General features: G+C 42.3%; 3 protein-coding genes across 3 annotated transcripts in view; 2 read left to right on the top strand and 1 right to left on the bottom strand.

The window, feature by feature from the left end:
- LOC311110503 (1-phosphatidylinositol 4,5-bisphosphate phosphodiesterase epsilon-1-like) overlaps positions 1-10030 on the bottom strand; it is a 36172-nt gene extending 26142 nt beyond the window's left edge. The window contains exons 1-3 of the mRNA XM_084153024.1: positions 9857-10030; positions 8552-9453; positions 1396-1693 (exon numbers count right to left, since the gene is read on the bottom strand). Of these exons, the coding sequence (XP_084009150.1) occupies positions 1396-1693; positions 8552-9115 (862 nt within the window). The 5' untranslated portion in view covers positions 9116-9453; positions 9857-10030. The remainder of the gene's footprint in view (positions 1-1395; positions 1694-8551; positions 9454-9856) is intronic.
- A 580-nt stretch (positions 10031-10610) lies between these two features.
- LOC311110681 (large ribosomal subunit protein mL63-like) lies at positions 10611-13614 on the top strand. Its single transcript, XM_084153216.1, has 2 exons — positions 10611-10698; positions 13175-13614. Exon 2 carries the CDS (start codon positions 13219-13221, stop codon positions 13528-13530), a length of 312 nt encoding a protein of 103 aa, XP_084009342.1. The 5' UTR covers positions 10611-10698; positions 13175-13218; the 3' UTR covers positions 13531-13614.
- A 1336-nt stretch (positions 13615-14950) lies between these two features.
- LOC311110639 (voltage-gated delayed rectifier potassium channel KCNH1-like) overlaps positions 14951-26408 on the top strand; it is a gene marked incomplete at both ends in the record, with an annotated part of 93035 nt that continues 81577 nt past the window's right edge. The window contains 3 exons of the mRNA XM_084153180.1: positions 14951-15023; positions 20873-20996; positions 25982-26088. Coding sequence (XP_084009306.1) covers positions 14951-15023; positions 20873-20996; positions 25982-26088 — 304 coding nt within the window. The remainder of the gene's footprint in view (positions 15024-20872; positions 20997-25981; positions 26089-26408) is intronic.

Genomic DNA, 26408 nt, shown 5'->3' with positions numbered 1-26408 from the left:
TGGCACATCAATGCGAGCTGTGGCAAGAAGGTTTGCTGTGTCTGTCAGCGTAGTGTCCAGAGCATGGAGGCGCTACCAGGAGACAGGCCAGTACATCAGGAGACGCGGAGGAGGCCGTAGGAGGGCAACAACCCAGCAGCAGGACTGCTACCTCCGCCTTTGTGCAAGGAGGAGCAGGAGGAGCACTGCCACAGCCCTGCAAAATGACCTCCAGCAGGCCACAAATGTGCATGTGTCTGCTCAAACGGTCAGAAACAGACTCCATGAGGGTGGTATGAGGGCCCGACGTCCACAGGTGGGGGTTGTGCTTACAGCCCAACACGGTGCAGGACGTTTGGCATTTCCCAGAGAACACCAAGATTGGCAAATTCGCCACTGGCGCCCTGTGCTCTTCACAGATGAAAGCAGGTTCAAACTGAGCACGTGACAGACGTGACAGAGTCTGGAGACGCCGTGGAGAACGTTCTGCTGCCTGCAACATCCTCCAGCATGACCGGTTTGGCAGTGGGTCAGTCATGGTGTGGGGTGGCATTTCTTTGGGGGGCCGCACAGCCCTCCATGTGCTCGCCAGAGGTAGCCTGACTGCCATTAGGTACCGAGATGAGATCCTCAGACCCCTTGTGAGACCATATGCTGGTGCGGTTGGCCCTGGGTTCCTCCTAATGCAAGACAATGCTAGACCTCATGTGGCTGGAGTGTGTCAGCAGTTCCTGCAAGAGGAAGGCATTGATGCTATGGACTGGCCCGCCCGTTCCCAAGACCTGAATCCAATTGAGCACATCTGGGACATCATGTCTCGCTCCATTCACCAACGCCACGTTGCACCACAGACTGTCCAGGAGTTGGCGGATGCTTTAGTCCAGGTCTGGGAGGAGATCCCTCAGGAGACCATCCGCCACCTCATCAGGAGCATGTCCAGGTGTTGTAGGGAGGTCATACAGGCACGTGGAGGCCACACACACTACTGAGCCTCATTTTGACTTGTTTTAAGGACATTACATCAAAGTTGGATCAGCCTGTAGTGTGGTTTTCCACTTTAATTTTGAGGGTGACTCCAAATCCAGACCTCCATGGGTTGATACATTTGATTTCCATTGATAATTTTTGTGTGATTTTGTTGTCAGCACATTCAACTATGTAAAGAAAAAAGTATTTAATAAGATTATTTCATTCATTCAGATCTAGGATGTGTTATTTTAGTGTTCCCTTAATTTGTTTGAGCAGTGTAATTTAATAGGATCTCTATGGTAACAGCTCTATCCTACTCTCTGATAAGACAGGTAGTATTTTAACCACATTTGATTAATAGACATTTCATATGATTTATTATGTAAGTTGATTTGATTCAATACTTCATCAACTTGAATTTAATAAGATTCATATTAGTTATGGGACCTTTCAGGACAGCCCAGCCCAAGGGACTTGTGGTGATACAGGGAGGAGAGAAGTCGTTGTCTCCCGTGTTGCCGATGGACAGAACCACTTCCAGGAGGGTCCCTGAGATATAGGCAGAAATGTCAGTCCTCTGTAGGGTTGCTCGGTAGCTACACACCCCTCCTCCTCCCGGCCATGGCAATGTGGCCCTCTTGCGACACAGATCCCTCCTCTCGGCAGACAACAGAAGCTTCCTGGAAGACAGGAGTAGAGCTCCTGAACTGGCCACCCTTACTTCAGAACTCAGGGCATGGCATGCCTGGGAAGACAGAGGAAGATACAGGGTCGCGTTCAGCAAGGCACACTGTAGAAAAACGTTTTGTAACAGAAAACAATTATCTGTGTTCTCCTTGGACAAGTTCAGGTGGAAGTCACTAAGTTATAAAACCTTTTCTCCCTACTGAACACGACCCAGGTATCTCATCACCTAATCACACCACAGGAGGCTGGTGAGGGGAGGATGGCTCATAATAATGGCTGAAATGGAGTGAATGGAGTGGTATCAAACATGGAAACCATGTGTTTGATACCATTCCATTCATTCCGTTCCAATCATTACTATGAGCCTGTCATCCCCAATTAAGGTGCCACCAGCCCCCTTGAGAATTACAAAGGTACACGACATGCAGTAGCCTTTCTCATAAAAGGTGCTATTATAACACGGTCTCTCAGTGTGTGTCTCTGTCTGAGTCTGTGTGTGTGTTATGTAAAGAATCAGGCATAGCCTCTTGTAAATTATTTATATTCCATTTTCCGACTGACATAAATCTATCTGAAGTGTCTGTGTGCCTCTGAGAGTCAACTTGGCAGTTATTCTCAGTCTAATATCAATACATTGGAGTTTGCCTAATGCATTTGCTTGAGCATTAAAACAGTGCTGTGAAAATGAGGGTTGTGATATAAACAAAGATGCTCGGTCTGATCTGTGTATCCGACAATAAAATATTTAGACTCTCACATTGTAGCATTGTGGCATGTTAGTTGTTGGTAAACCCTCTGAACCTGGGAAGATGGTATTTTTGATGTTATTTCTTGTTTTATAAGGATCTGAACTTTGGGATCTTCTGTCTGTAAATCTCTTGTTTTATAAGGATGTTCTCAGCTATCCAGGATTAAAGTTTGGGGCCCCTGAAAGGGCGTCCGTGGTGCAACCCATTCCCCACCGTACCACCAACACCCCTCCCCAGGACTTCTGTTTCTGTTGGCCAGTGTAGGGAGAGAGGAGAGAGAGGAGACAGGGAAGTGTATCCAGCTGGCAGAGCCTAACAGACAATGTGCTTTAGCTAAACCAAATATTTACTCCTTGGAGTCGAATATTCAGAAATTATATTCATATCATCACCGCACTTTAACCTCCTTCGATTCCTTTAAAGGGTAGGGAACCCATAGTCATGAATTCATTTATTCTCCCACATGAACACAATAATGAACGGACGCATGCATGCACACCACACCCCACACACACACACACACACACACACACACTACCAGTCAAAAGTTTGGACACACCTATTCATTCAAGGTGCTTCTTTATTTTACTATTTTTTTTTACATTGTAGAATAATAGTGAAGACAACAAAACACAAATGTAATCATGTAGTAACCAAAAAAGTGTTAAACAAATCAAAATATATTTTATATTTGAGATTCTTCAAATAGCCACCCTTTGCCTTGATGACAGCGTTGCACACTCTTGTCAAAGCTGTCATGGTAGAAGAAGCATTCTTAGTATTTGCATTTCGGACTGGTCCAGTCCATTTATTTTACATCAGAGCAGATGAAGGCAGGAGATGAGGAGAGGAAGCCTTGGTTATTGAGTGTTGTTGTTATACTGTATGTGGTTTTGTACATTTGTAAAGTTTCAATATAAAAAAAGATATAGTAAGTTGTAGGACTATATCCCATTCAGCTTGTTGCTAGTGTTGTACAATGATTTGTAGGCCTAAACCAATAATACAAATTGTTATCTGTCAAATAGTAATAACTGTTTATTACCACCTGTACACTAAACTGTCTATCAACAACTGATAAGCTCTTTACGACCCCTTTAGAAATGATAAATTAATGTTAAGTGTTACTCAAATACCTTTCATGTATGGCTTGAATCTCATGTCTTCTATCTGTTTAAATTAAATTAAACAGAAACCACATGTTTAGTCTAGTGGGACGAGAGAGAACACACTAACACATTTAATCTTGATGTTCTGGTGCTGTTCGGGCAATTTAAAGTATTAATTGGGGACTTATTTGTGGAGGAATGTAACTGTTTTTCTGGGTGATTTGTAATGTTTATTTGTGCTTACCATGACTGTGTTTTTGTATTTTAAATGTGTAAATACAGTATACACAGTACCCGTCAGAAGTTTGGACACACCTACTCATTCAAGGGTTCTTCTTTATTTTTACTATTTTCTACATTGTAGAATAATAGTGAAGACATCAAAATTATGAAATAACACATATGGAATCATGTAGTAACCAAAAAAGTGTTTAAAAAATCAAAATATATTATATATTTGAGATTCTTCAAAGCAGCCACCCTTTGCCTTGATGACAGCTTTGCACACTTTTGGCATTCTCTCAACCAGCTTCATGAGGTAGTCACCTGGAATGCATTTCAATTAACAGGTGTGCCTTGTTAAAAGTTAATTTGTGGAATTTCTTTCTTCTTAATGCGTTTGAGCCAATCAGTTGTGTTGTGACAAGGTAGGGGTGGTATACAGAAGATAGCCTTATTTGGTAAAAGACCAAGTCCATATTATGGCAAGAACAGCTCAAATAAGCAAAGAGAAACGACAGTCCATCATTACTTTAAGACATGAAGGTCAGTCAATCCGGAAAATTTCAAGAACTTTGAAAGTTTCTTCAAGTGCAGTCGCAAAAACCATCAAGTGCTATGATGAAACTGGCTCTCATGAGGACTGCCACAGGAAAGGAAGACCCAGAGTTACCTCTGCTGCAGAGGATAAGTTCATTAGTGTTAACTGCACCTCAGATTGCAGCCCAAATAAATGCTTCACAGAGTTCAAGTAACAGACACATCTTAACATCAGACCGCGTGAATCAGGCCTTCATGGTCGAATTGCTGCAAAGAAACCACTACTAAAGGACATCAATAAGAAAAAGAGACTTGCTTGGGCCAAGAAACACGAGCAATGGACATTAGACTGGTGGAAATCTGTCCTTTGGTCTGATGAGTCCAAATTTGAGATTTTTGGTTCCAACCACGTGTTTGTGAGACACAACGGAGTAGGTGAATGGATGATCTCCGCATGTGTGGTTCCCACCGTGAAGCATGGAGGAGGTGTGATGGTGTGCTTTGCTGGTGACACTGTCTGTGATTTATTTAGAATTCAAGGCACACTTAACCAGCATGGCTACCACAGCATTCTACAGCGAAAACGCCATCCCATCTGGTTTGGGCTTAGTGGGACTATCATTTGTTTTTCAACAGGACAATGACCCCAAACACACCTCCAGGCTGTGTAAGGGCTATTTTACCAAGGAGAGTGATGGAGTGCTGCATCAGATGACCTGGCCTCCACAATCACCTGACCTCAACCCAATTGAGATGGTTTGGGATGAGTTGGACCGCAGAGTGAAGGATATGTGGGAACTCTTTCAAGACTGTTGGAAAAGCATTCCTCATGAAACTGGTTGAGAGAATGCCAAGAGTGTGCAAAGCTGTCATCAAGGCAAAGGGTGGCTATTTTGAAGAATCTAAAATCTAAAATATATTTTGATTTGTTTAACACTTTTTTGGTTTCTACAATGTAGAAAATAGTAAAAATAAAGAAAAACCCTTTAATGGGCACATTTGTAAAAGAGACCAAGGTCTCAATATGTCTTAAATAAAAATAAAACAATTGGTCAAACTGTGTAAGGTTGCTGCAGATGTTGGCCATGGACCTGATACACTTAATCCATATGTGTACAGTCTATACATTGGCTAGAAACTATTCTGCCATATTACACCAAACCAGGGATACACATCCCTCTGCAATATAATCTTGTTATGGTTTTTGGTATCACTTCAGCCATCCATAGAGCCTTCAATAGACTCTAATACTGCAGCACTTGTCACAAGGATGCATAAATATTCTGTAATGTATGTTTGTAATGAAACTACCTGAAATTATAGTTGTGCCACAAGATCATGTATGGAACCCTTGTAACACTATAAGATATACTGTCACAAGCAACATTCTGCCTGTCTTGTAGGGTTTTACAAAACAGTTGATCAGAATCACGATGTCTGAAGACCGACAAATAGGACCCACATTTACCATCAGGAACACAATCATACTCTACCTTGAGCGATCACCACTGATACGAATAACTAAGATGATAGTATGCATGGTTTGATAGAAATGTTAGTTAAGTACTAGTGTTACTGCTTTCATTGAATAAACCATCTGAATGACAGAGAAAATATATTTTGACTTACGTTAGAAGATCATGCCTAATGTAATACAGCCTCCAAAATTAGAGAAAGTCAATCAATCTGCAATAGCAGTGTCATGTCCATATGTTCCAGTTTGTAGTGATTGCAAGAGATAGGGAGAGAGATGTTTGAGACAGAAGAGAAAGAGAATGTCTGAAACCTAAGAGGAGGGAGGGAGCAAAATTAGAGAGAGAGAGAGAAAGAGAGAGAGAGACAGCTCCCCTTATATGGTTAGGGAGACTTGACATCTGTAAGAGGAGTTATTAGAAGAACATGACCTTTATATATAAAACACATCACTGTTGCTCATCTCCTACTCTAACCACAGCAGTTTGGGTGATGCGTGAAAATCTCTTTACTGTGTAAACAAAGCCTTATGCTATCATGTCAGCAGTGAGTGCACTCAAGAGAAGACACACACAGGACACACGAAAATCACTCCTCAGTCTAAAGTGTCCCCCAAAAGCTAGCTTTTCCGTGGTGCGGAAGACGCATCAGGAGGGTGGTCACGTGTGTTAGCAAGGCAGAGGTCCTGGGTTCGAGCCTTGGTATGAGCCGAATCAGGAGGAAGCGGTACTCGCTAAGCAAGCAGCGTGACATCCTTTACACACACACAGTTACCAATCACAATTGTTTATTCAATTACCATGTCTGCTATTTTCAATGGCAATGTTTTCCCTTCATGAACTGAATTTCCCCCCTGAAATTCCCTGAATTGTCTTCAACCCTGACCCACACTAATGAGTTCAGTCAACCTTGAAATGACCTCTTTTAACCCTGATCACTGATTACAGAAACAGATTCTGGTATTATTTTCTACAGAAATGACTTAACAAGGATCTTAAAGTCTTATTTTCTGCTGAGACCACAGTGGTTCAGTACAAATACCTATTGTACAACAACAGTTGCAGTTAATTTCATGTCTTCGGCTGTCAGTTTAATCGACCATGGAATTTATTTTCAAAAGGAGAGCAATTAATTTACCCTAATTCATATAATAAAGTATTTATTAAAGACTATGATTTATTGATAAGTTGAATCAGGTGTGTTATTGCTTGGACTGGAGCAAACATCAGTGTTTTCCAGATTAGTTTGGACACTTCTCTGTGCCAAGGGTTTACGTGAGCAGTACCAATATATAGCAAACCACTAGGTGGCAGTCTAATCCACTGTATTATTACCAGCAGCGTACAGTCTATTGCCGCTGCAGAATTAGTACTGAATGAGGTCTGCAGTTCATTCTCCGAGGCTTACTGACTTCTAAAGGGGCACTCTGTGATTGGTAAATACTTTTAAAAAACGTTTGTCTCCAAAAGTGGCAGGGGACCCACTTTGTTGTTGTTTGAATCCCAGACTAGGCTGCATCATAACCCCCTCTGAGGTCATACCACTCCTCATAAACTCGTTATTGTGTTGGACCACTGTACACACTGTCCTGTTTTAACAACTTTACATAAAACATTGATTGAGAATAAAACATAATAAAGGCCAAGGCATTTTTCCATTGGGGTCCTGGGAAAATATATTTCTTAAAAGTCAACACAGACATCACCATCCTCTCATGATTCCTGGTGAAGGTGTAAAGAGAACTGAAGACAGACCATCCCCGTTATCCCCTCAGTTCTATCATCCTTATCTGACAGGTCTTTCTTTCAATAGGCTGTGACTGTTTTCACCTGCTCTGGGTCTACCTGCCAAACAATTCCCACAGGTTGGAGCTATAAGTAGGCAAGTTATTCCTTTCATTTCTCCTGAAGTTTGTAGTTTTTGACTCGGCAGCCCCTTAAAAATAAACTCTGGAGTGTGAGTGCTTTGTTTTCCACTGACTGTATTTGTTTCGCATGGTTGAGATTGTAACCATCTGCCAAGTGATTGTGATGTAATGGTGTAGCCTAACTTTTCCATTGGGTGTGTAACCACTAGAGCAGAGCAGCAAGCCCAGACCCTCTAGCAGCGTCTCAAATGGCCCCCTATTGCCTTTATAGTGCACTACTTTTGACCATAAGGCTCTGGTCAAAAGTAGTGCACTATATAGGGAATAAGGTGCCATTTGAGACGCACCCTCTATAATACAGGCCTCTAGTGTTCTACTTAACTTAACCACCCCTCCCCTCCGCTCTCATACCCGGCTGCCCCAACCCTCATTTCCACTGCAGCTCGGTGAGTTTTGGCTGCAGGTTGGCATTTATTGGGATGACATGTACTGGAGTCAGCTCTGCAGGCTGGTCACTAACTGGCACAACTACAAAGTCATGCAATCAGATTTGAAACCTACCCCTAACCTTAAGCAAACTGCTAACCTTATGCCTAACCCTAACCTTAAATTAAGACCAAAAAGGCAACAACAAAAAAATGCATAAATGTTTACGATATATAGCCAATTTTTACATTGCCACTGGCCCATCTAATGGAAATCACTCAGCTATGCCTCCAGGACAAGATTCATCCCAAAATACATCAACCTGAGTTTTGACTCACACCACATACTGTAGCACTGTATCCGTTTTTTTTTTAACACACATTTCCTTTCTGAGACACGCTGTGTATGTGTGTGTGTGGTCTAGGTATGTGTAGTCCAGTGTAGTCTAGGGATTTCCCAAAGTAGTTTTAAACAAAAAGTGACACAGTTTTGCTCAATGGGACCATTAAAGCCAACTGTGTGTATGCTCTTACCTCAAAAAACATGTCTCCTGTTTTTCCAAGGAGAGGTTTACACACTTGCAGATGTAGACTCTGAGAGGTTGAACTGTGTCCACTGTATCCACTCAATCGGCTGTATCCACCAGAAGTTTGGTGGTCCTCCTCATCCCACAGCTGGAGGGGCACCCTTCCGCAGACAGCGTCCCAAGCCTCCTCACCGATCCTCCCGGTGGGTAACGTCCTGATGATAGCCCTGGTTCCTGTACACACCGACTTCTTCACCCTCTGGTTATCCCTCAAGAACCTACGGACCAGGACCGTCGAACGCTCCTGCTTATTATATAAAAAGTCATCCTCAGTCTCGTTGTCAAATCCTAACCCATTGTCTGAGGCCATCTTTAAAGCCATGGGGCTTTTGGGAGGGCTGGTGGGAAGGAGTGCCAGTGTAGTTTGGGCTTTGCCCCCTGGGCTGATGAGCCCATCATCTCTGAGTCTGGCAAAGCTGGTGTCGGCGACTGTTGATGATGTCATCTCCTCCACCAGACAGAAGGCGAAGCTGTCCGTAGTGACTCTGGGGGAAGATGGCACTGAGGACATTGAGGATGCTGAGCCTGACACCTTGCCCCCTACAGCCTCCTTGCCTCTATTATATCCTAAGGAGGTACCAGAGTAGAGCAAGCCCTGAAACCAGTACTTGTTCCTCTATCTTGCTGGCCGGCCGGCCTGTCTGTGTCTTCCTCCTTGTCGGTATTCAGAAACGTCAGACCATCTAGAAACAGAGGTGGGTGCAGGTGAAGTCCACAACAGCTGTGAAAACCAGGAGAGTGAAAGTATTTTGTCAAAGCTGCATGTTGTTCAGGAGATGTGTCCCTCTGTGCACACTTAGAGATCGACTTTGCTGCCGTGCCAGCCAGGCAGGCACACCCCTCGTAAATCTGCATGAGACAGCAGGAAAACCCAAGTTAGATATAAAATGTCACTGGATACAATGCACCATGACGTGTGAAAGGGAAGCAATCAGTATTCCCTTCACTTTCCCTGCCTATGGCAAAACAAAGTGAGAAAACATTAAGACCATATTATGGAGGTAACTGTAACAGAACTCTATGCAGTGACCTACTGTACGTGCATTAAAGCTTCTAAAGTGGTGAATGAAAAATTGTTAAGAGAGTATTGTACCCCATTCTCTTCTGCTACAATAGCCTATCACAATGTAAAAACCCTGCATTATCAAAGGTCTGTTTGCATGGGATTGTCACATGAAAACCTTATTAGAATAATTGAAAGTCACAAGACTTTTCAGCCTGTGATCTTGTTGAAGGATTAGGTTTTCCTTACCTTAGTGTGAAAAGCTGTCTTTTGCCTCTCTAGATTCAGTTCCAGTTCCTTCTCTATTCACAGTATAAGAGGGGGACTGGGAGGAGAGGAAAAGAGAGGGATCTGGGAAGAGGGGGAAAGAGAGAAAGGCGCGAGTCACAGAAACAGGGCTCTACTTGGCAGGAGTTTTTTCTGTGTTCCTCCTTTTTTATTCTCACAGCTCACTGTGTTGTTTCACACTGGACAGGACCTAATGTTAATACCTTCACAGCGTTTAAAGTGGCAGTCACTTAAATAGACTTGCTTTTGTACTCCCTTCTATTCAATATGAACTTTGTACCATCAGGTCAATATGGGTTTACAATCAATCATGAGTTGCTTGCTCATTCAGAAAGTAAACACACAAAATATGGTAAGGTTAAGATTAGGCTACTGCAACACATGCCTACTTTTCAATTACCTTATTTGACTATTTTAGCAGATTATATTTGAGCAGATTTCTAAAGTCATTAAATAGTACCTCTTTGATTTTGAAGAACATGACATTTGATTGGTACAAATGCCTTAACTTATCATAACAAAAAAGCATGAAACCAGAGGTTTGAAACCATTCCGTCTCTGATTAAACAACTGGATGACTGTTTCTGTGGTCTTGCAGCAAACTCTGTATAATGGCGCCTCCAGTTGGAATGGATTAGTCATTACATGTGAAATGGTTTGATTCCTCCTGCATTATCACACCGTAGAATTCGCGGAAGAAGGAAATGTCTCTGAAACCGACTGGGGTCACGTTTTGCACGAATTACATGAAGACAATATCAATATTGATGGATTTGGACAACAATGTATCTGATAACTGACAGGTAATCCAAATGAAATGGAGCGAGTAACAATTTTCTAACCAATTCATGAATAACGCGTTTGTAGTTAGGCTAATGTGCTACCAACTAGCTAGTAGCATTCACTTTGATAATGATCACATCTAGCTATACTTTTGTCCCTTCAATGATTTGATAAATGATTTGGGGTTTCTCTCAGAAAATGATATTCCCTAATTACTTGGATTCAGTGGCGGCTCCTGAAAAAATTCTCAGGAGGGGCAATTTTTCTGATGATTTAGGTGACCTACACACATTTTTAAAAAGATATGTCCAGCAACAACATGAAGACAGGGGCAGCATATAAGTCAATACCAGAAGCATTTATTGACTGATCTCAAAAGTGTTGGCTTACAAAAGCAAAATAAGTTATCACAGTAAAAATAATCAAGGGTGTTCTTTCACATTCCTCAACACTGCATAAACAATATGTATGGCTTTGTAAAAATGAACAACCATATTCTGGCCAATTGTATAGATTTGTAAATATGAACAACCATATTCTGGCCAATTGTATAGATTTGTAAAAATGAACATGAACAGATTTTTTATTTTTTTGAATGGCAGTACCTTTCAAACATGTCTGCTTGCAGTAAGGTAGCACTCACAAGGTGGCCAGAGAAAGAGAACCTTTCTTTGGTGTGATCCAGGATGGTGTTGCAGACCTCTTCAGACAGCCTCTGCTTCTCCTCTTCTCTCAAAGCTGTTCTGGGTCTTTTGGCTCCTGTTGCTTCTTGCAGCTGCTGTTGAGAGGAGTCCCTGAAGGCAAACAGACCAATGTGTTTGTTGGCTTTGTACAGTATTGTTGTCTATGTGATGCACAGGTATATGCAATGTATCCATGTATAGTACAAATACTTCAGTTCCACTTAAAATGGGCAGGGATGCATAAAGTCTTTAGTGTTTAAGTTAGCCTTTGTGTCTCACATAGCCTGGATGTTCAGCACAGTATACAGTGGTGCTCATAAGCTTATGATCCCATGCTAAAGTTGACTAAAAAGAGGAATAAAAAAGAAAAGAAAATTGGTGTCCTTAAAGGTTGGATTTTCCAACTTTTTTAATTAAGTCATTAAGATCAATTTCCAAAAGATGATTTTTTTATTTTTTTATTCCTCTTTTTAGTCAGCTTTAGAATGTGTTCATACACTTATGAGCACCACTGTACAGTACACATAGTATATAAAATAAGATAGATTACACCACTGGCCATATATAATGACAATAATGTAATTTCAAACACAAATGCAGTCTCCTTTCATGCATACATTTTCAAATAAAGCTCTGCTTTGAGAAAGATCGAATGATATTGTTTAATCTTTATCTTACCTTATGGCCTGCACACTGCTTGCGAAGCTGTCGAGGGCACGTTTGATAAAGACAGCATCGATGTCCTTATTCTGTAGCTTCTGGTACGGTGGGCTGGTCAAATGAACCCAATGAACCCGTCCGGATGGCTTCAAAACATTCTATGAGGTCGTCTCGATTCTCGTAGACAGTGTTCACGACTCTGCTGTTGCTAACCTCATCGTTGTGGCGGCGGACAGCTAGCCTGTATCCCTCATCCAGTTGAGTGGCAATATTCACTCTCACCAAAGCAGACAATCTCAAACAGCTATCAATGTGGGTCTTTGACAGCTCATTTTTCTTAATCTTTTCTGAAAGATGGTGCATGTCGGTTACACCAGTCGCTGTCCAAGCGTTGCTGTCTGCCGTTCATGGTTACGTTACGTTACGTATGACGAAAGCGCGTAAGTGCAAGCCCTCAGACACCCATAGAGAATGTATTGAAAGCTCAGAAATTTGAAAAAAAAATATTTTACATTAGAGGCTATGAGAGACTTCTGGGCGATTTTCAACCTGACTGAAATCGCCCCAAAACGGGCGGGGACATTTGAAGCACGACTTTAGCCTGATTGGACATTTAGTGGCTGGCAGATCAGACGTGAACACTGAACTACTGTTGCCATGATATAATTGATTAGAAAAAAAATCCCTTCCTTTTCCCGTTTGGCAGTGCGTCGCCCATATCGCCCTATTGAACACACCGCCCATGCTTGGATTATGTGGTGTTTTCCTGAATTGTTGTTCAACCCAATGTAAATTAGCCGCACATGCGTCGGTTTTGTCAAGGATAGAGGGACCGCTTCTGTGGATGCGCGGTAAAATGGGTTTGACATTATTTTTATGGCATTTGTATTTCGAAAATATTCCAGGGTCTCGAAGGAAGCCAACATTCCATAAGTATACCCATATCTCTAGTAATTTTATAGTTTGCCAAATGTCATAACTTCTTAATTCAAAATCATGTTTTAATGATAACATTTCAGGGGGAATTACATTTTATTCCAATGAAATTACCTCCATTGTTTTGCCACTACCACCTAGCTAGCGATCTATGTTACTCTCCTGTAAAATGGAGCCAATACCCTCTTTTTTTCTCTCTCTTTCTATCATGTTGTAGCCTATAAATCCAGGACTTGCTGAGAAGAACCCCCATCCTTTACAATGTTCCTCACCATGGCCCTGCTGAGGAAAGGCATCTCTGGGAAGCAGTGGATCGGGAAGTACCGCCGGCCGCGTGCCATCACCTGGCAGATGAAACGCAACATGCTGGTGCACTTGGAACGCGAGGCAGAGAATGAGTACTGGATCTCCCGACCATACATGACCACAGAGCAGGAGCGAGGACACGCCGCTGAGCGGCGAGCACAGAAATGGCTCAAAATTAAGGACACTAAGTTTCAAAAGTTTCCAGAACATAAATATGTTGTTGATCATCTAAGTCACCTCAACACAACCAAGACATGGTCCAGTTAATGAGGAGGAAGTATTGACTTTGTGTGGGGGGTTGGAGAGGTGACATGCATGTTGACTCCGGTGTCTTAATGTATATGAACAATGGAATGTTGGAAATTATCTTTATAAAGCAAGCTCTGATTTGAAAACAACCTGTTCTTTGCTTCATAATACATGTCAAACAGTCTTGTGCATACATCAGTGGGTCTCAAACCTCTCCTCTGGTACCCCCAGATGTTTCACAATTATGTGGGAGGCCTGAACTAGTGTAAACTATGCCACGCTGCTTAGTGTGCCGCTTCCTCCTGATTCAGGTCAAACCCAGCACCTCTGCCTCGCAAACATGTCTGCCCCCCTGAAGCGTCTTACCCAGTCGTGGCAGCGCAAGTGGAGACACTTCAGGCTGAGGAGTGAGTTTCCAGCTACACTAACTCATGTGATTCACCTATTAAAGGTCTTGATGATTAGTTGACAAGTTGAATCAGGTGGGCTAGCTCTGGAATAGTTCAAGTAGCCTACATGGAATGGCTGGGGGTCCCTGAGGAGAGGTTGGAGAACCACTGGCATACGTGACCTGATGATGATCGTTCAGAATGTGTTTTAACAGTTTAGGATGCAAATAGGCCCACAACTTGTACAAAACAGGCCCATTTCACTCTCAAAAGTGTTCTAGTGCAGAGTTTCCCAAACTCTGTCCTGGGGCCCCACTGGGTGCATGTTTAGGTGTTTTGCCCTAGCACTACACAGCTGATTCAAATAACCAACATCAAGCTTTGATCATTTGAATCAGCTGTGTAGTGCTAGGTCATAAACCAAAACGTGCACTGGGGGTCAGGACCGAGTTTGGGAAACCCTTTTCTAGTGGATGTATAATATGGTTATTTCATGATGTTATACCATATATCAGTGGTTCTCAAACCTCTCCTCAGGGATCCCCAGACGTTTGACAATTTTGGTGCAGCTCTAAATTGGCTCAACAAACTCGCCTAGTCAAGTAGAATTAGGTGCGCTATCTCTGGAATAGATCAAATACATGGAACGGCTGGGGATCCCGGAGGAGAGGGTTCAGAACCACTGCCATATATCAGCGGCAGATGGCGCTCGGAGTTTGAATGAAGACCCACAAAAGCCCGTGTACCACCAGTCAGGCGCGCCGCTGCGCTCAAACAAATGCGGAGGAGAATTCCCTAAAAGCGCGTCGCAACGTGCTGTAGGCGCTTCATTCGACGCACAGGCTTGCTCAACAGGGGAAGCGCAGCCAGCGACTGTGAGAAGTCTTTGTAGCAGCAGTAGTAGCTATAGACGATACCTTTATCTAAAGCTCACTCACTCCGTACAGATAAAAGGGACCATGAAGACAGACGACTGGAGTTATCGTTTTGCGGACAGCGTCCAACCCCACCGACCGCTTTACACACGGACGACTGAATGACGAGCCAGGATGGCCGGAGGAAGGAGAGGACTTGTAGCCCCTCAAAACACTTTTTTAGAAAATATTGTCAGACGATCTAACGGTAAGGATCATGCTCCAATGAGATGTGCTATGCCTATGATAATTATCTTGAGAATGGAGTAGACCTAAAAAAAACTTTTATGTTTGGGTTTTAAATCATCGATGAAGCCTACCCTCTTTGGCGTGTAAAAACGCATACGAATGGCTAGGATCGAAAAACTGCGCGATCTTTCTCCCTAAACGTCGTCGTGACTTGGAATCTTCAGAATAACCATAACACAAAAGGAAACAATTTCCATATCCTTTCCAAACGTCTGTACTTAGTAAAAGTTGTATGGTAATCAATGAACTTATCAAATGGGATACAATTACTAGGGTATTTGTCAGGCACATCTATTTTTTTAGTCAGGCTTGGGCACATCCCATCTCCAGAAAGTCGCTTCTTATTTTATCTTATGTGCGATCTTACTACCATGGAATCAGCAGCAACGCACAATTTGGGAAATTATGCAGCCTAAAAATAGCCTAGGCTATTTATCGGTAGTCTGCCTATAAAGTAAAAGAAAATACATCTTGAATAAACACATTTTATATACTTCATAAATTAGAATGTATGATTAAATTACACTTTAAAGTTGTTTGGCCTGTTGGCTGGTTAAACTATACTATCTGCTTATATCGTTTTGAGAAAATAAACCCAAAGAATAGGCTCTCTGTTCCATCCTCTTTATTGGTGTGGCTTTGGGGCGGCAGGTAGCTTAGTGGTTAAGAGCGTTGTGCCAGTAACCGAAAGGTCACTGGTTCTAATCCCCGAGCCGACTAGGTGAAAAATCTGTCGATGTGCCCTTGAGCAAGGCACTTAACCCTAATCGCTCCTGTAAGTCGCTCTGGATAAGAGCTTCTGCTAAATGACTAAAATGTAAATGAGAGGATGGATATAGTCGTTGTTCTCAACATGTAATCCAACCGATATAAACAGGCCCCCATACAAACCATTTCTGTATGGACCTCACTTTGTGCACGGGGGCATTGTCATGATGAAACAGGAAAGGGCCTTCCCCAAACTGTTGCCACAAAGTTGGAAGGACAGAATCGTCTAGAATGTCATTGTATGCTGTAGCATTAAGATCTCCCTTCACTGGAACTAAGGGGCCTAGCCCGAACCATGAAAAACAGCCCAAGACCATTATTCCTCCTCCACCAAACAGTTGGCACTATGCATTGGGGCAGGTAGCGTTCTCCTGGCGTCTGCGAAACCCAGATTCATTCATTGGACTGCCAGATGGTGAAGCGTGATTAATCATTCCAGAGAACGCGTTTCCACTGCTCCAGAGCCCAATGGCGGCAAGCTTTACACCTCTCCAGCTGACACTTGGCATTGCGCATGGTGATTTTAGGATTGTGTGCTGCTGCTCGGCCATGGAAACACATTTCATGAAGCTCCCGACGAACAGTTCTTGTGCTGATGTTGCTTCCGAGGCAGTTTGGAACTCGGTAGTGAATGTTGAAACCGAGGACATATGATTTTTATGTGCTTCAGCACTCGGCGGTCCCCTTCTGTGAGCTTGTGTGGCCTACCACTTCACAGCTGAGCCGTTGTTGCTCCTAGACGTTTCCACCTCACAATAACAGCACTTAGTTGACCGGGGCAGCTCTAGCATGGCAGAAACTTGACGAACTGACTTGTTGGAAAGGTGGCGGTGCCACATTGAAAGTCACTGAGCTCTTCAGTATGGGTCATTCTACTGCCACTGTTTGTCTATGGAGATTGCATGGCTGTGTGCTTAATTTTATACACCTATCAGCAACGGGTGTGGCTGAAATAGCCAAATCCACTAATTTGAAGGGGTGTCCACATACTTTTGTGTATATATAGTGTATTTTTTTGCTAGATGTGAAATCTTTAAATCAAGGTAATAGCATAGGTACCTTGCTAATTCTCCACTAATACATATTTTGATTAAAATACTTCATTCAATATGAATAATTGTAAATGTTATTTGCCACCAACAATTCCATGAAAAAGGAAGAATAGATGTTTAATTTAGCCTCCTTTGTCTTAGTCCAAACAGCATCTGTAGATTAACTGTTTACTTAAATGTTCACTGAAAGTTTGCTTAACTGCATGGTAAGTCAATTCTGCCAAAATACAAACAAAGTACATAGTTATTGGTAGCCTACCAAACTTATGAAAGAAACACAAATTAGTAGGACAGGTGTAGGTGGGCTGGAAGGACACATCCATATCCAATGAGTCAGCAAGGCGGGGTCAGGTGGGTAGGCTACATTACCCATGTGCACTTGCACCAGGCCTACTAGTTTGAGGCACACACCAATTTTGGGGACACCCCTCTTACTCATGAGCATCCCTCCTTGGACAATCAACCAATGACCTTCTGTAAAACCAAAATAAACTAATTGAAAGACACAGTCCTCAAGCCATTAAAGTTTTCTCCTCGTCAATTAAACACTTTCAGAAAATACTGTTGTCAGCCATTGTTGCCCAACTGTAGTCTATTGGGGTCCCACTGTCTGGTCAGAGATGTGTAGTGGTAATGAGTAGACGCACCAACCAGGGTCCTGTTTATTAGGGCAGCATTACAGTTTGTATAAGTCTAGGTGTACAAGTCCATTTTCTTCTGTTTGGTTCCCTAATGAACAGGACCCTGGATGACGCACGGCAGCCATTATGCACCAAGCTACTCCACACACACCAGTCATAGCAGTGCAGTGCAGGGTAGGGTAGAAGGAGACACATGGCATGGATTAGAGTGGACTCATTGATCGAAGTTCAGGAGGTAGAGTGAACAAGGGCATTAGTATGATGCATTGAGACCGGGTCATAACCCAAGTTGTGTATTTTGCAGTGTCACAAAACATCTCCTTTTAGTTCAAGAGCTCAAAGAACGTGTGTAACATGTGAAATGTTGGTTGTGGAAAAAGCATTGAAAACATCACTCAAATGAAACGTACCAGTTTGTTTGAAATAAGTTTGTCACTGTTACTTTAACCATTTTTCTTTTCAACTTTTCAGTATGGACATTATCACATAGACAGACAGGTATAAACCCAACCCATGTTTTGTAGTGCTGCTCATGTTTTCCCCCTAATCTCACTCTCTATTAATTCCATGTACTATGTCTGTTGTTCTCTACCAATTGCTGTTAATTTGCAAAGCAAATTAATCCAAGTCTATGACCGGCTTAAAATCCTGGCCTGGGGGGCAGATACCTACTTATTTTTGTCGCCTGTTCTCTTTTCATTTAACATCAACTTCTACTAATTTGGGTTCACAGACACTACCCAGCTAAAGTTTTGGAAACGTTCTGTGCTAGCTGGGTAGTAACTGTTTGACTGTTAATTAAATTCCTAGGACCCTTCTTTTTCGTTGGGGCATAGATGACTGATGCTTAGCTACCCATCAGCGACGGCATCCTACTGTTGTTTAAAAAAAAACATTGTAAAATAACAAATGTTGGCATGGAACGTTCTACTTCATAGCACTGTGTTTGTGTCAGTTATGTTACTGTTTGTCTTCAATTATCTTGGTGACGTTTGTAGTTTGGTAGAATAGTGTGTGTAGTTTTGTATTTTCTATTGTTGAGTAGCACATTTAGTTTGTTTTGTTCCCATTCCATGTTGATGACGTGTGACTTTGACACGACAGACAGGACATCATGTTATTTAATATACTACTGCTGCTGTAGCATGCACCTCTTCCATATTGATTTAGTTTAATGGATGCCAGGTTGACTTTATGTACTGGCAGATTACATTTTTTATAACAACAATGTGAACAACATTGTGCAATAGTGGGAGGAATCAACATATAAAAGAACATAAAGCTATATTGTGAGCGAGAGAGAGGTCCCTGTGTCTGTCAGTCCCTTAATCTCAGCGCTGACAGGGCAAAAGCCTCCAGAGCGTTAAAGACAAGGAGACCCAACTGAAGCGCACACACATACTGTGCTATATTGTCTTAGTGAGCAATACAGAAGCTATACTATTTGATACAAACTGCCAACACAGCAGTTTCAGAAATTTTGTCAATAGAACCATGTTAACAGTATGGAACAAATATAAACTAATTTGGGTACAATCATGTAAACATGTTTTCTCATGGTAATGCTATTTTGCCTTCAGAAATGTATGGTTGCTGTGCAGGTTTGAACAAGGCCCAGAGTACCTGGAGGAATTGACAGTAGCATGTCTTTTTAAAAGCTGCATGGTATGAAATCTTTGTCAGTACAACTCTTGAGGCTTGACATACACTGCTACGTCCTCACTCCTCTCCTATTCCCACTTTCCCCCCTGGATTCTGAGACGTTAACCTACTTTCTACACGTGTGTTGCTTCAGAGGATTGGATTGGAGTGAAGTTAAGTTTCCCTTTGAACATGCAGAATAACAGAGATCAGTGCAGTGCTGTTCATAGGTATTACACCCAACTCGTATTGCGACAGGGATGTAACTACTGCACAGTGGTGTGACGGTACAGTATAGCTCGGACTCTTTCTTCCTTTGTGTGCTGCAGTCAGCAAAGGGTTAAATCTGGATTTTATATATGGTGGAAACTGTCCCTAAGATTAGTGCGTTTTCTATAATCCTTTGTCCTAAATATCCTTACAATTGCCAGTGTATATTCCCTCCCATAAAATATGGTGGAACACAGCAATTAAAACCACATCTGTCTGTGGAGTGTGTGTATAGCCAGGCCTGTTGACTCCAGTTATGTAATACAGTCTATGGTTGAACCTTTAAGGTGCAGACTTTCATCACTCTGTAGCTGCCTGAGTGGCTCCTATGTCAATCATTTGTGAATGGATCAGAAGCCAATTTGATCCTCATCACATTGACTCATGTATTGTTGTCTTTTTAGAGCTTGCTTTCCCCCCCCCCTTCCCAAAAGCAATAATTTATAAAAATGTGATATTATACATGTACTATGTAGCTGCATAGAAACGCCATTGTCAGCATAGAAGTGTACTGTGGTAAACTAAGCTTCAGTGAGTCTGTTTCTGGGACAGGCGTTTCTATGCCGTTCTGTAGTCGTGTATCTGAAGGGGTATTACATTACATAAGGGAAAGAAACAACAAACGATCATATTTTATAATCACCTGCTAGTATTTGTTAACCTTTTGATGTTTACGATCTCACAGAGGTGAGAAATCATCAATTGTACATGTACTGTACCAGGAACACTCAGAGTGGGATTTTGACAGTGCTAAAAATTGTATCATTTTAAATACTCAGCATGATGGCTATCTATTTCAAAACAAATCTACACTGTTTGATTTAAACCCTGCGTGGATTGTCTCTACTTTTGAAATAAATACTGTTGTCTCCAGTGTTGGGAGTGACCTCTCTTTTAACACAATCTGCACATATTTGTTCGGTCAAAATGAAGCCGCAGGTGTCATGCAATGCTTACGTAGGCATTACTACAGTCTTATGTATACCCCTTCAAGCCTAACTGACACTAACCCTCCCCACATGCAGTGCTTACTTACTCAGCATTAAGGGTAAGGATGGTCTGAGACTGAGTACAGTACCCGTATGTGAAGGATCATTCTGCTACTCTGTTTTCACACTGTACTGTAGTGGCTTGCGTCGTGCGATATGACTGTGCTGTCGCCTGTCGATGTCAACCCTGGGTTGGGGTCAACACCATTCCACTTCAGTTTTTTTGGAACTCACTGAAATTCAATTAATGCGTTTTGGATTTCCTTTCCAAATTATGAATCGAATTTCAATTCAGTTCCTCAACTTGACTGTACTGAAATGCAATTGATCCCAATCCTGCCCGCTTCCACTCTTTTCCCCACCCCACGTAATGTGTTGTTCATAACTTTGAGCAATCTCCAACGAGTGAGCCTTACCTCCTCCTCTGTTCCCCCTCATCTTTGACAGATACCAATTTTGTCCTTGGGAATGCTCAGATTGTGGACTGGCCCATCGTCTACAGCAACGATGGCTTCTGCAAGCTGTCGGGGTACCACAGGGCGGAAGTCATGCAGAAGAGCAGCACATGCAGGTACAATACACTGCCTTCCATCTGTTTTGTAGATATCTCATTTATTTAACAGCAACACTGAACAATAATCACCTACATCTCAGAGAACACTGAGGTACAATAGTGCCAGAGTTAGCTTGCTTGTACTTGTTGTTGGTTCTTCTGCTGCTCCAGCTCATTTTACTCCATACTTCCTACATACAGAATTATTTTCAGATACTGTAGATTCAATCACCAGATTCTTTGCTTTGTCGATAGCCTCTTTTACTTCAACCCAACAGCATTTTAAAATGATGCAGAAAAATTACATTGAAAAGAAAAATTGAGTAAAACAAGAGAATCACCTTTCCTTGCCAAACCAAAGCACATACTCTACAGCTAATTCCACTGCGTTTATCCCAGTCAGTAAAAAAATAAGAAACAAAAGCCTATTCAGAATCTCCTATTCAGACTCCGAAGGTGACTTGTTCAATGTCAGCAAGCTCTGCTTGCTCAGCTCTAAACAAAGCCAGATTAGTTGTTATTGTGTGAAAAAGCATGGGTGTTTTCAAAGCTCTTCTTACGCATTTTATAATTGCTGGGATGAAGGTATTATATTCCTTATTTAAGGTACTATTATCCGTTCTTGAAGTTCAAACTGAAGTTGTGAGAACAATAAGCACATCTTCCATATAAAAACAACTGGTAACTTGCCATCAAGACACTTTTCACACTACTGAGCCGAACCAAGCCAAACTGTACTGGGCGGGCCTGGTTACGCACCACCATAGTTGCTCGGACTGTGTTGGGAAGGAGAAGAAAACATCTGAGCCAGCACAGTATTGTTTGGGTCGGCCATATAGTGGGAATCAGAGACAACATTTCGGGAACCTTACGGTAACCTCTGTCTGGCCATTCTAGCTGAGAAGAACCTCGGTCTGAAGCGAACTGTGCCGGCGTGTGATATGTTGAGACATGTTCCTGTCAGGAGAGATGTCAGAAGAAGCTAATAGTCTTTGGGAGCCGTTGGGTCCTCACTCCTCTCGAGCAGCCCCCAAAATAGTCACATTAGAATGACCCTGTCATTCACAATTCAAAGCTAACTGAACTCCACAGAGTTATTTTTAGACACGCTGGAACAGACCGTACCTCGGGATGACTGCAATCAGTGGTGTGAAACCAGTGTGTTAAACCAGAGAGTGTTTTTTTAAAATATATATATATATATATATATATATACACACACACACACACACACACACACACACACAGTGGGGAGAACAAGTATTTGATACACTGCCGATTTTGCAGGTTTTCCTACTTACAAAGCATGTAGAGGTCTGTAATTTTTATCATAGGTACACTTCAACTGTGAGAGACGGAATCTAAAACAAACATCCAGAAAATCACATTGTATGATTTTTTAAAAGTAATTAATTTACATTTTATTGCAAGACATAAGTATTTGATACATCAGAAAAGCAGAACTTAATATTTGGTACAGAAACCTTTGTTTGCAATTACAGAGATCATACATTTCCTGTAGGTCTTGACTAGGTTTGCACACACTGCAGCAGGGATTTTGGCCCACTCCTCCATACAGACCTTCTCCAGATCCTTCAGGTTTTGGGGCTGTCGCTGGGCAATACGGACTTTCAGCTCCCTCCAAAGATTTTCTATTGGGTTCAGGTCTGGAGACTGGCTAGGCCACTCCAGGACCTTGACATGCTTCTTACGGAGCCACTCCTTAGTTGCCCTGGCTTTGTGTTTCGGGTCGTTGTCATGCTGGAAGACCCAGCCACGACCCATCTTCAATGCTCTTACTGAGGGAAGGAGGTTGTTGGCCAAGATCTCGCGATACATGGCCCCATCCATCCTCCCCTCAATACGGTGCAGTCGTCCTGTCCCCTTTGCAGAAAAGCATCCCCAAAGAATGATGTTTCCACCTCCCATGCTTCACGGTTGGGATGGTGTTCTTGGGGTAGTACTCATCCTTCTTCTTCCTCCAAACACGGCGAGTGGAGTTTAGACCAAAAAGCTCTTTTTTTTTGTCTCATCAGACCACATGACCTTCTCCCATTCCTCCTCTGGATCATCTAGATGGTCATTGGCAAACTTCAGACGGGCCTGGACATGCGCTGGCTTGAGCAGGGGGACCTTGCGTGCGCTGCAGGATTTTAATCCATGACGGCGTAGTGTGTTACTAATGGTTTTCTTTGAGACTGTGGTCCCAGCTCTCTTCAGGTCATTGACCAGGTCCTGCTGTGTAGTTCTGGGCTGATCCCTCACCTTCCTCATGATCATTGATGCCCCACGAGGTGAGATCTTGCATGGAGCTCCAGACCAAGGGTGATTGACCGTCATCTTGAACTTCTTCCATTTTCTAATAATTGCGGCAACAGTTGTTGCCTTCTCACCAAGCTCCTTGCCTATTGTCCTGTAGCCCATCCCAGCCTTGTGCAGGTCTACAATTTTATCCCTGATGTCCTTACACAGCTCTGTTCTTGGCCATTGTGGAGAGGTTGAAGTCTGTTTGATTGAGTGTGTGGACAGGTGTCTTTTATACAGGTAACGAGTTCAAACAGGTGCAGTTAATACAGGTAATGAGTGGAGAACAGGAGGGCTTCTTAAAGAAAAACTAACAGGTCTGTGAGAGCCAGAATTCTTACTGGTTGGTAGGTGATCAAATACTTATGTCATGCAATAAAATGCAAATTAATTAATTAAAAATCATACAATGTGATTTTCTGGATTTTTGTTTTAGATTCCGTCTCTCACAGTTGAAGTGTACCTATGATAAAAATTACAGACCTCTACATGCTTTGTCAGTAGGAAAACCTGCAAAATCGGCGTGTGTGTATATGTATATATAATATATATATATATACATACACACACACACAAGATTTGGACACACCTACTCATTCAAGGGTTTTTCTTTATTTTTACATTATAGAATAATAGTGAAGATATCAAAACTATGAAATAACACATATGGAATCATGTAGTAACCAAATAAGTGTTAAACAAATCAAAATATATTTTATATTTGAGATTCTTTGCCTTGATGACAGCCTTGCACACTCTTGGCATTTTCTCAACCAGCTTCACCTGGAATGCTTTTCCAACAGTCTTGAAGGAGTTCCCACATATGCTGAGCACCTGTTGGCTGCTTTTCCTTCACTCTGCCGTCCGACTCATCACAAACCATCTCAATTGGGTTCTGGTCGGGGAATTGTGGAGGCCAGGTCATTTGATGCAGCACTCCATCACTCTCATTCTTGGTCAAATAGCCCTTACACAGCCTGGGGGTGTGTTGGGTTATTGTCCTGTTGAAAAACAAATGATAGACCCACTAAGCGCAAACCAGATGGGATGGCGTATCGCTGCAGAATGCTGTGGTAGCCATGCTGGTTAAGTGTGCCTTGAATTCTAAATAAATCAGTTTTTTTGTGCCTCTCATATGGCATGACCTCAAAGTCCTTAAAGAGGGCCTTTTTACTGAAGAATGTATTCATTTCATATGATTGTGTTTTGCTTTTCATGTATAGTTTGACGTGTAGATATGTATAGTATATTTTTTTATTGCGGTGTTCATGCAGGGCTCATCTGCAAAAGAGACCGTGGTCTCTGCATGGTTCCCTGCTTAAATAAAGGTTAAATATAATAATAATAATAATAATAATATAATATGCCATTTAGCAGACGCTTTTATCCAAAGCGACTTACAGTCATGCGTGCATACATTTTTTTATTTTTTTTTGTGTATGGGTGGTCCCGGGGATCGAACCCACTACCTTGGCGTTATAAGCGCCGTGCTCTACCAGCTGAGCTACAGAGGACCACATAAAATAGTGTGTGTTGCTACAGAGCTGATAGTTGGCTGGCTGATCTTTACTGTACCTTTCTTGGAAAGAAACTCTGGCCCTCTGTGTAGTTTCATGATCAGTGTGCCACCTGTGTGTTGCTGTAAACAGTTTTCTCCATGCACCTGGTAATGCGATAGGTGTGTGAGTTACAGTACCTTTTCCCCATGTTAACTGTGTCTTTTAAGATGGATATTTTGTGCATCGGAGAGTAGAAATGGATCAGTGTGCCAACGAAGGCCCTAAGATAATTGTTTCACTGTCCATTTCACATCATAAAGCCCTTAACCTTAACTAGTTGAATCAGGTGTGTTAGTGGTGGAACCCATCTAATACAGATGTGGTCATTTAATTTGACTCTACATTCTTTGGCGGCAGCACCTCTGGGACCAGCAGGCGTTTCACACGATCAATTCCACCTCTAGCGCCTGAGTCTAACAAATTAACCAACACATTAGTTGTTTAATCATCAAGCCCTTGACTAGTTGAATCAGATGGGCTCGACCAGATCTAATAGGTGAAACGTCCAGAGGACTAGCCGGTGTCTTATAACACTTCTTTAGGTGAGAATCAAGCCAATCTCTGTGTGCCACACCTCTCTGCCCCCACTGGTGTAATCTGGGATGGATCTGGGATTTGACTCGCTGATGTTGAGTCACTGTGAGGCTGAGGGACGGAAGTGTGTGTGTGTGTGTGTGTGTCTCGGAAGAGTCCCCTGACGGTGTCATCTCTGTTAGCAAGCTTACTGACTGACAGCCCATTCGGCCCACAGGGACAGACCTGTAAGGTGGGGAGAAAGTTTAGGCAATGAACACTACCAGAGGGAGGGAGGGGGCAAGAGTAATAGACAGACAGAGACACACACACACACAGAGAGACACAGGTAAGAGTTAGAGCGAGGGAGTAATAGACAGAGAAGATATCAGATTATGACATTGTTTGTGCATCATAAGAAACATTGGTAAGTACACTTAACACACCCTGTTGTCCTCCTCAGTAAGGCAGTTCAAAAGATTGACTACATTTACACAGACAACAACATTCATGGGCTAACAGCCTCATTTGACTGTTTCGCTCTAACTAACCCACTAACATATCTACACACTTGTTTTTAATGCTTTTTGTCATAAAAAAATGTACACACTGTTTTGTGTTTTCTAGCTTCATGTACGGGGAGCTCACAGACAAGGATACTAGCGAGAAAGTACGGCTAACGTTCGAGAACTACGAGATGAATTCATTTGAAATACTCATGTATAAAAAGAACAGTAAGTACCAATTGAATAACATTTAAAAAACAGCCTCATCATGTAAATGTATTCAGCCATTTCTTATTTACATATGTACTTATGAATATGTACAATGATGTTCGAACAGCACGAACCCTGTAGATAATTTAATTAATTATTTCTGACGCTGTAGATCAGGGGCCGCATCCATAAAGTGTCAGAGTAGGAGTGCTGCTCTAGGATCCGTTTTCTCGTAGATCATAATGAATCAGTGGGGACCTGATCCTAGATTATCACTCCTACACTGACATGCTTTGTGAATACAGGCCCAGTTATAACTCCCCAAATAAGTTACTGTT

This window comes from Coregonus lavaretus (assembly GCF_964263955.1).
Source record: "Coregonus lavaretus genome assembly, chromosome: 36".
NCBI lineage: Eukaryota > Metazoa > Chordata > Actinopteri > Salmoniformes > Salmonidae > Coregonus > Coregonus lavaretus.
This window is presented reverse-complemented; position numbering and strand designations above follow the sequence as displayed.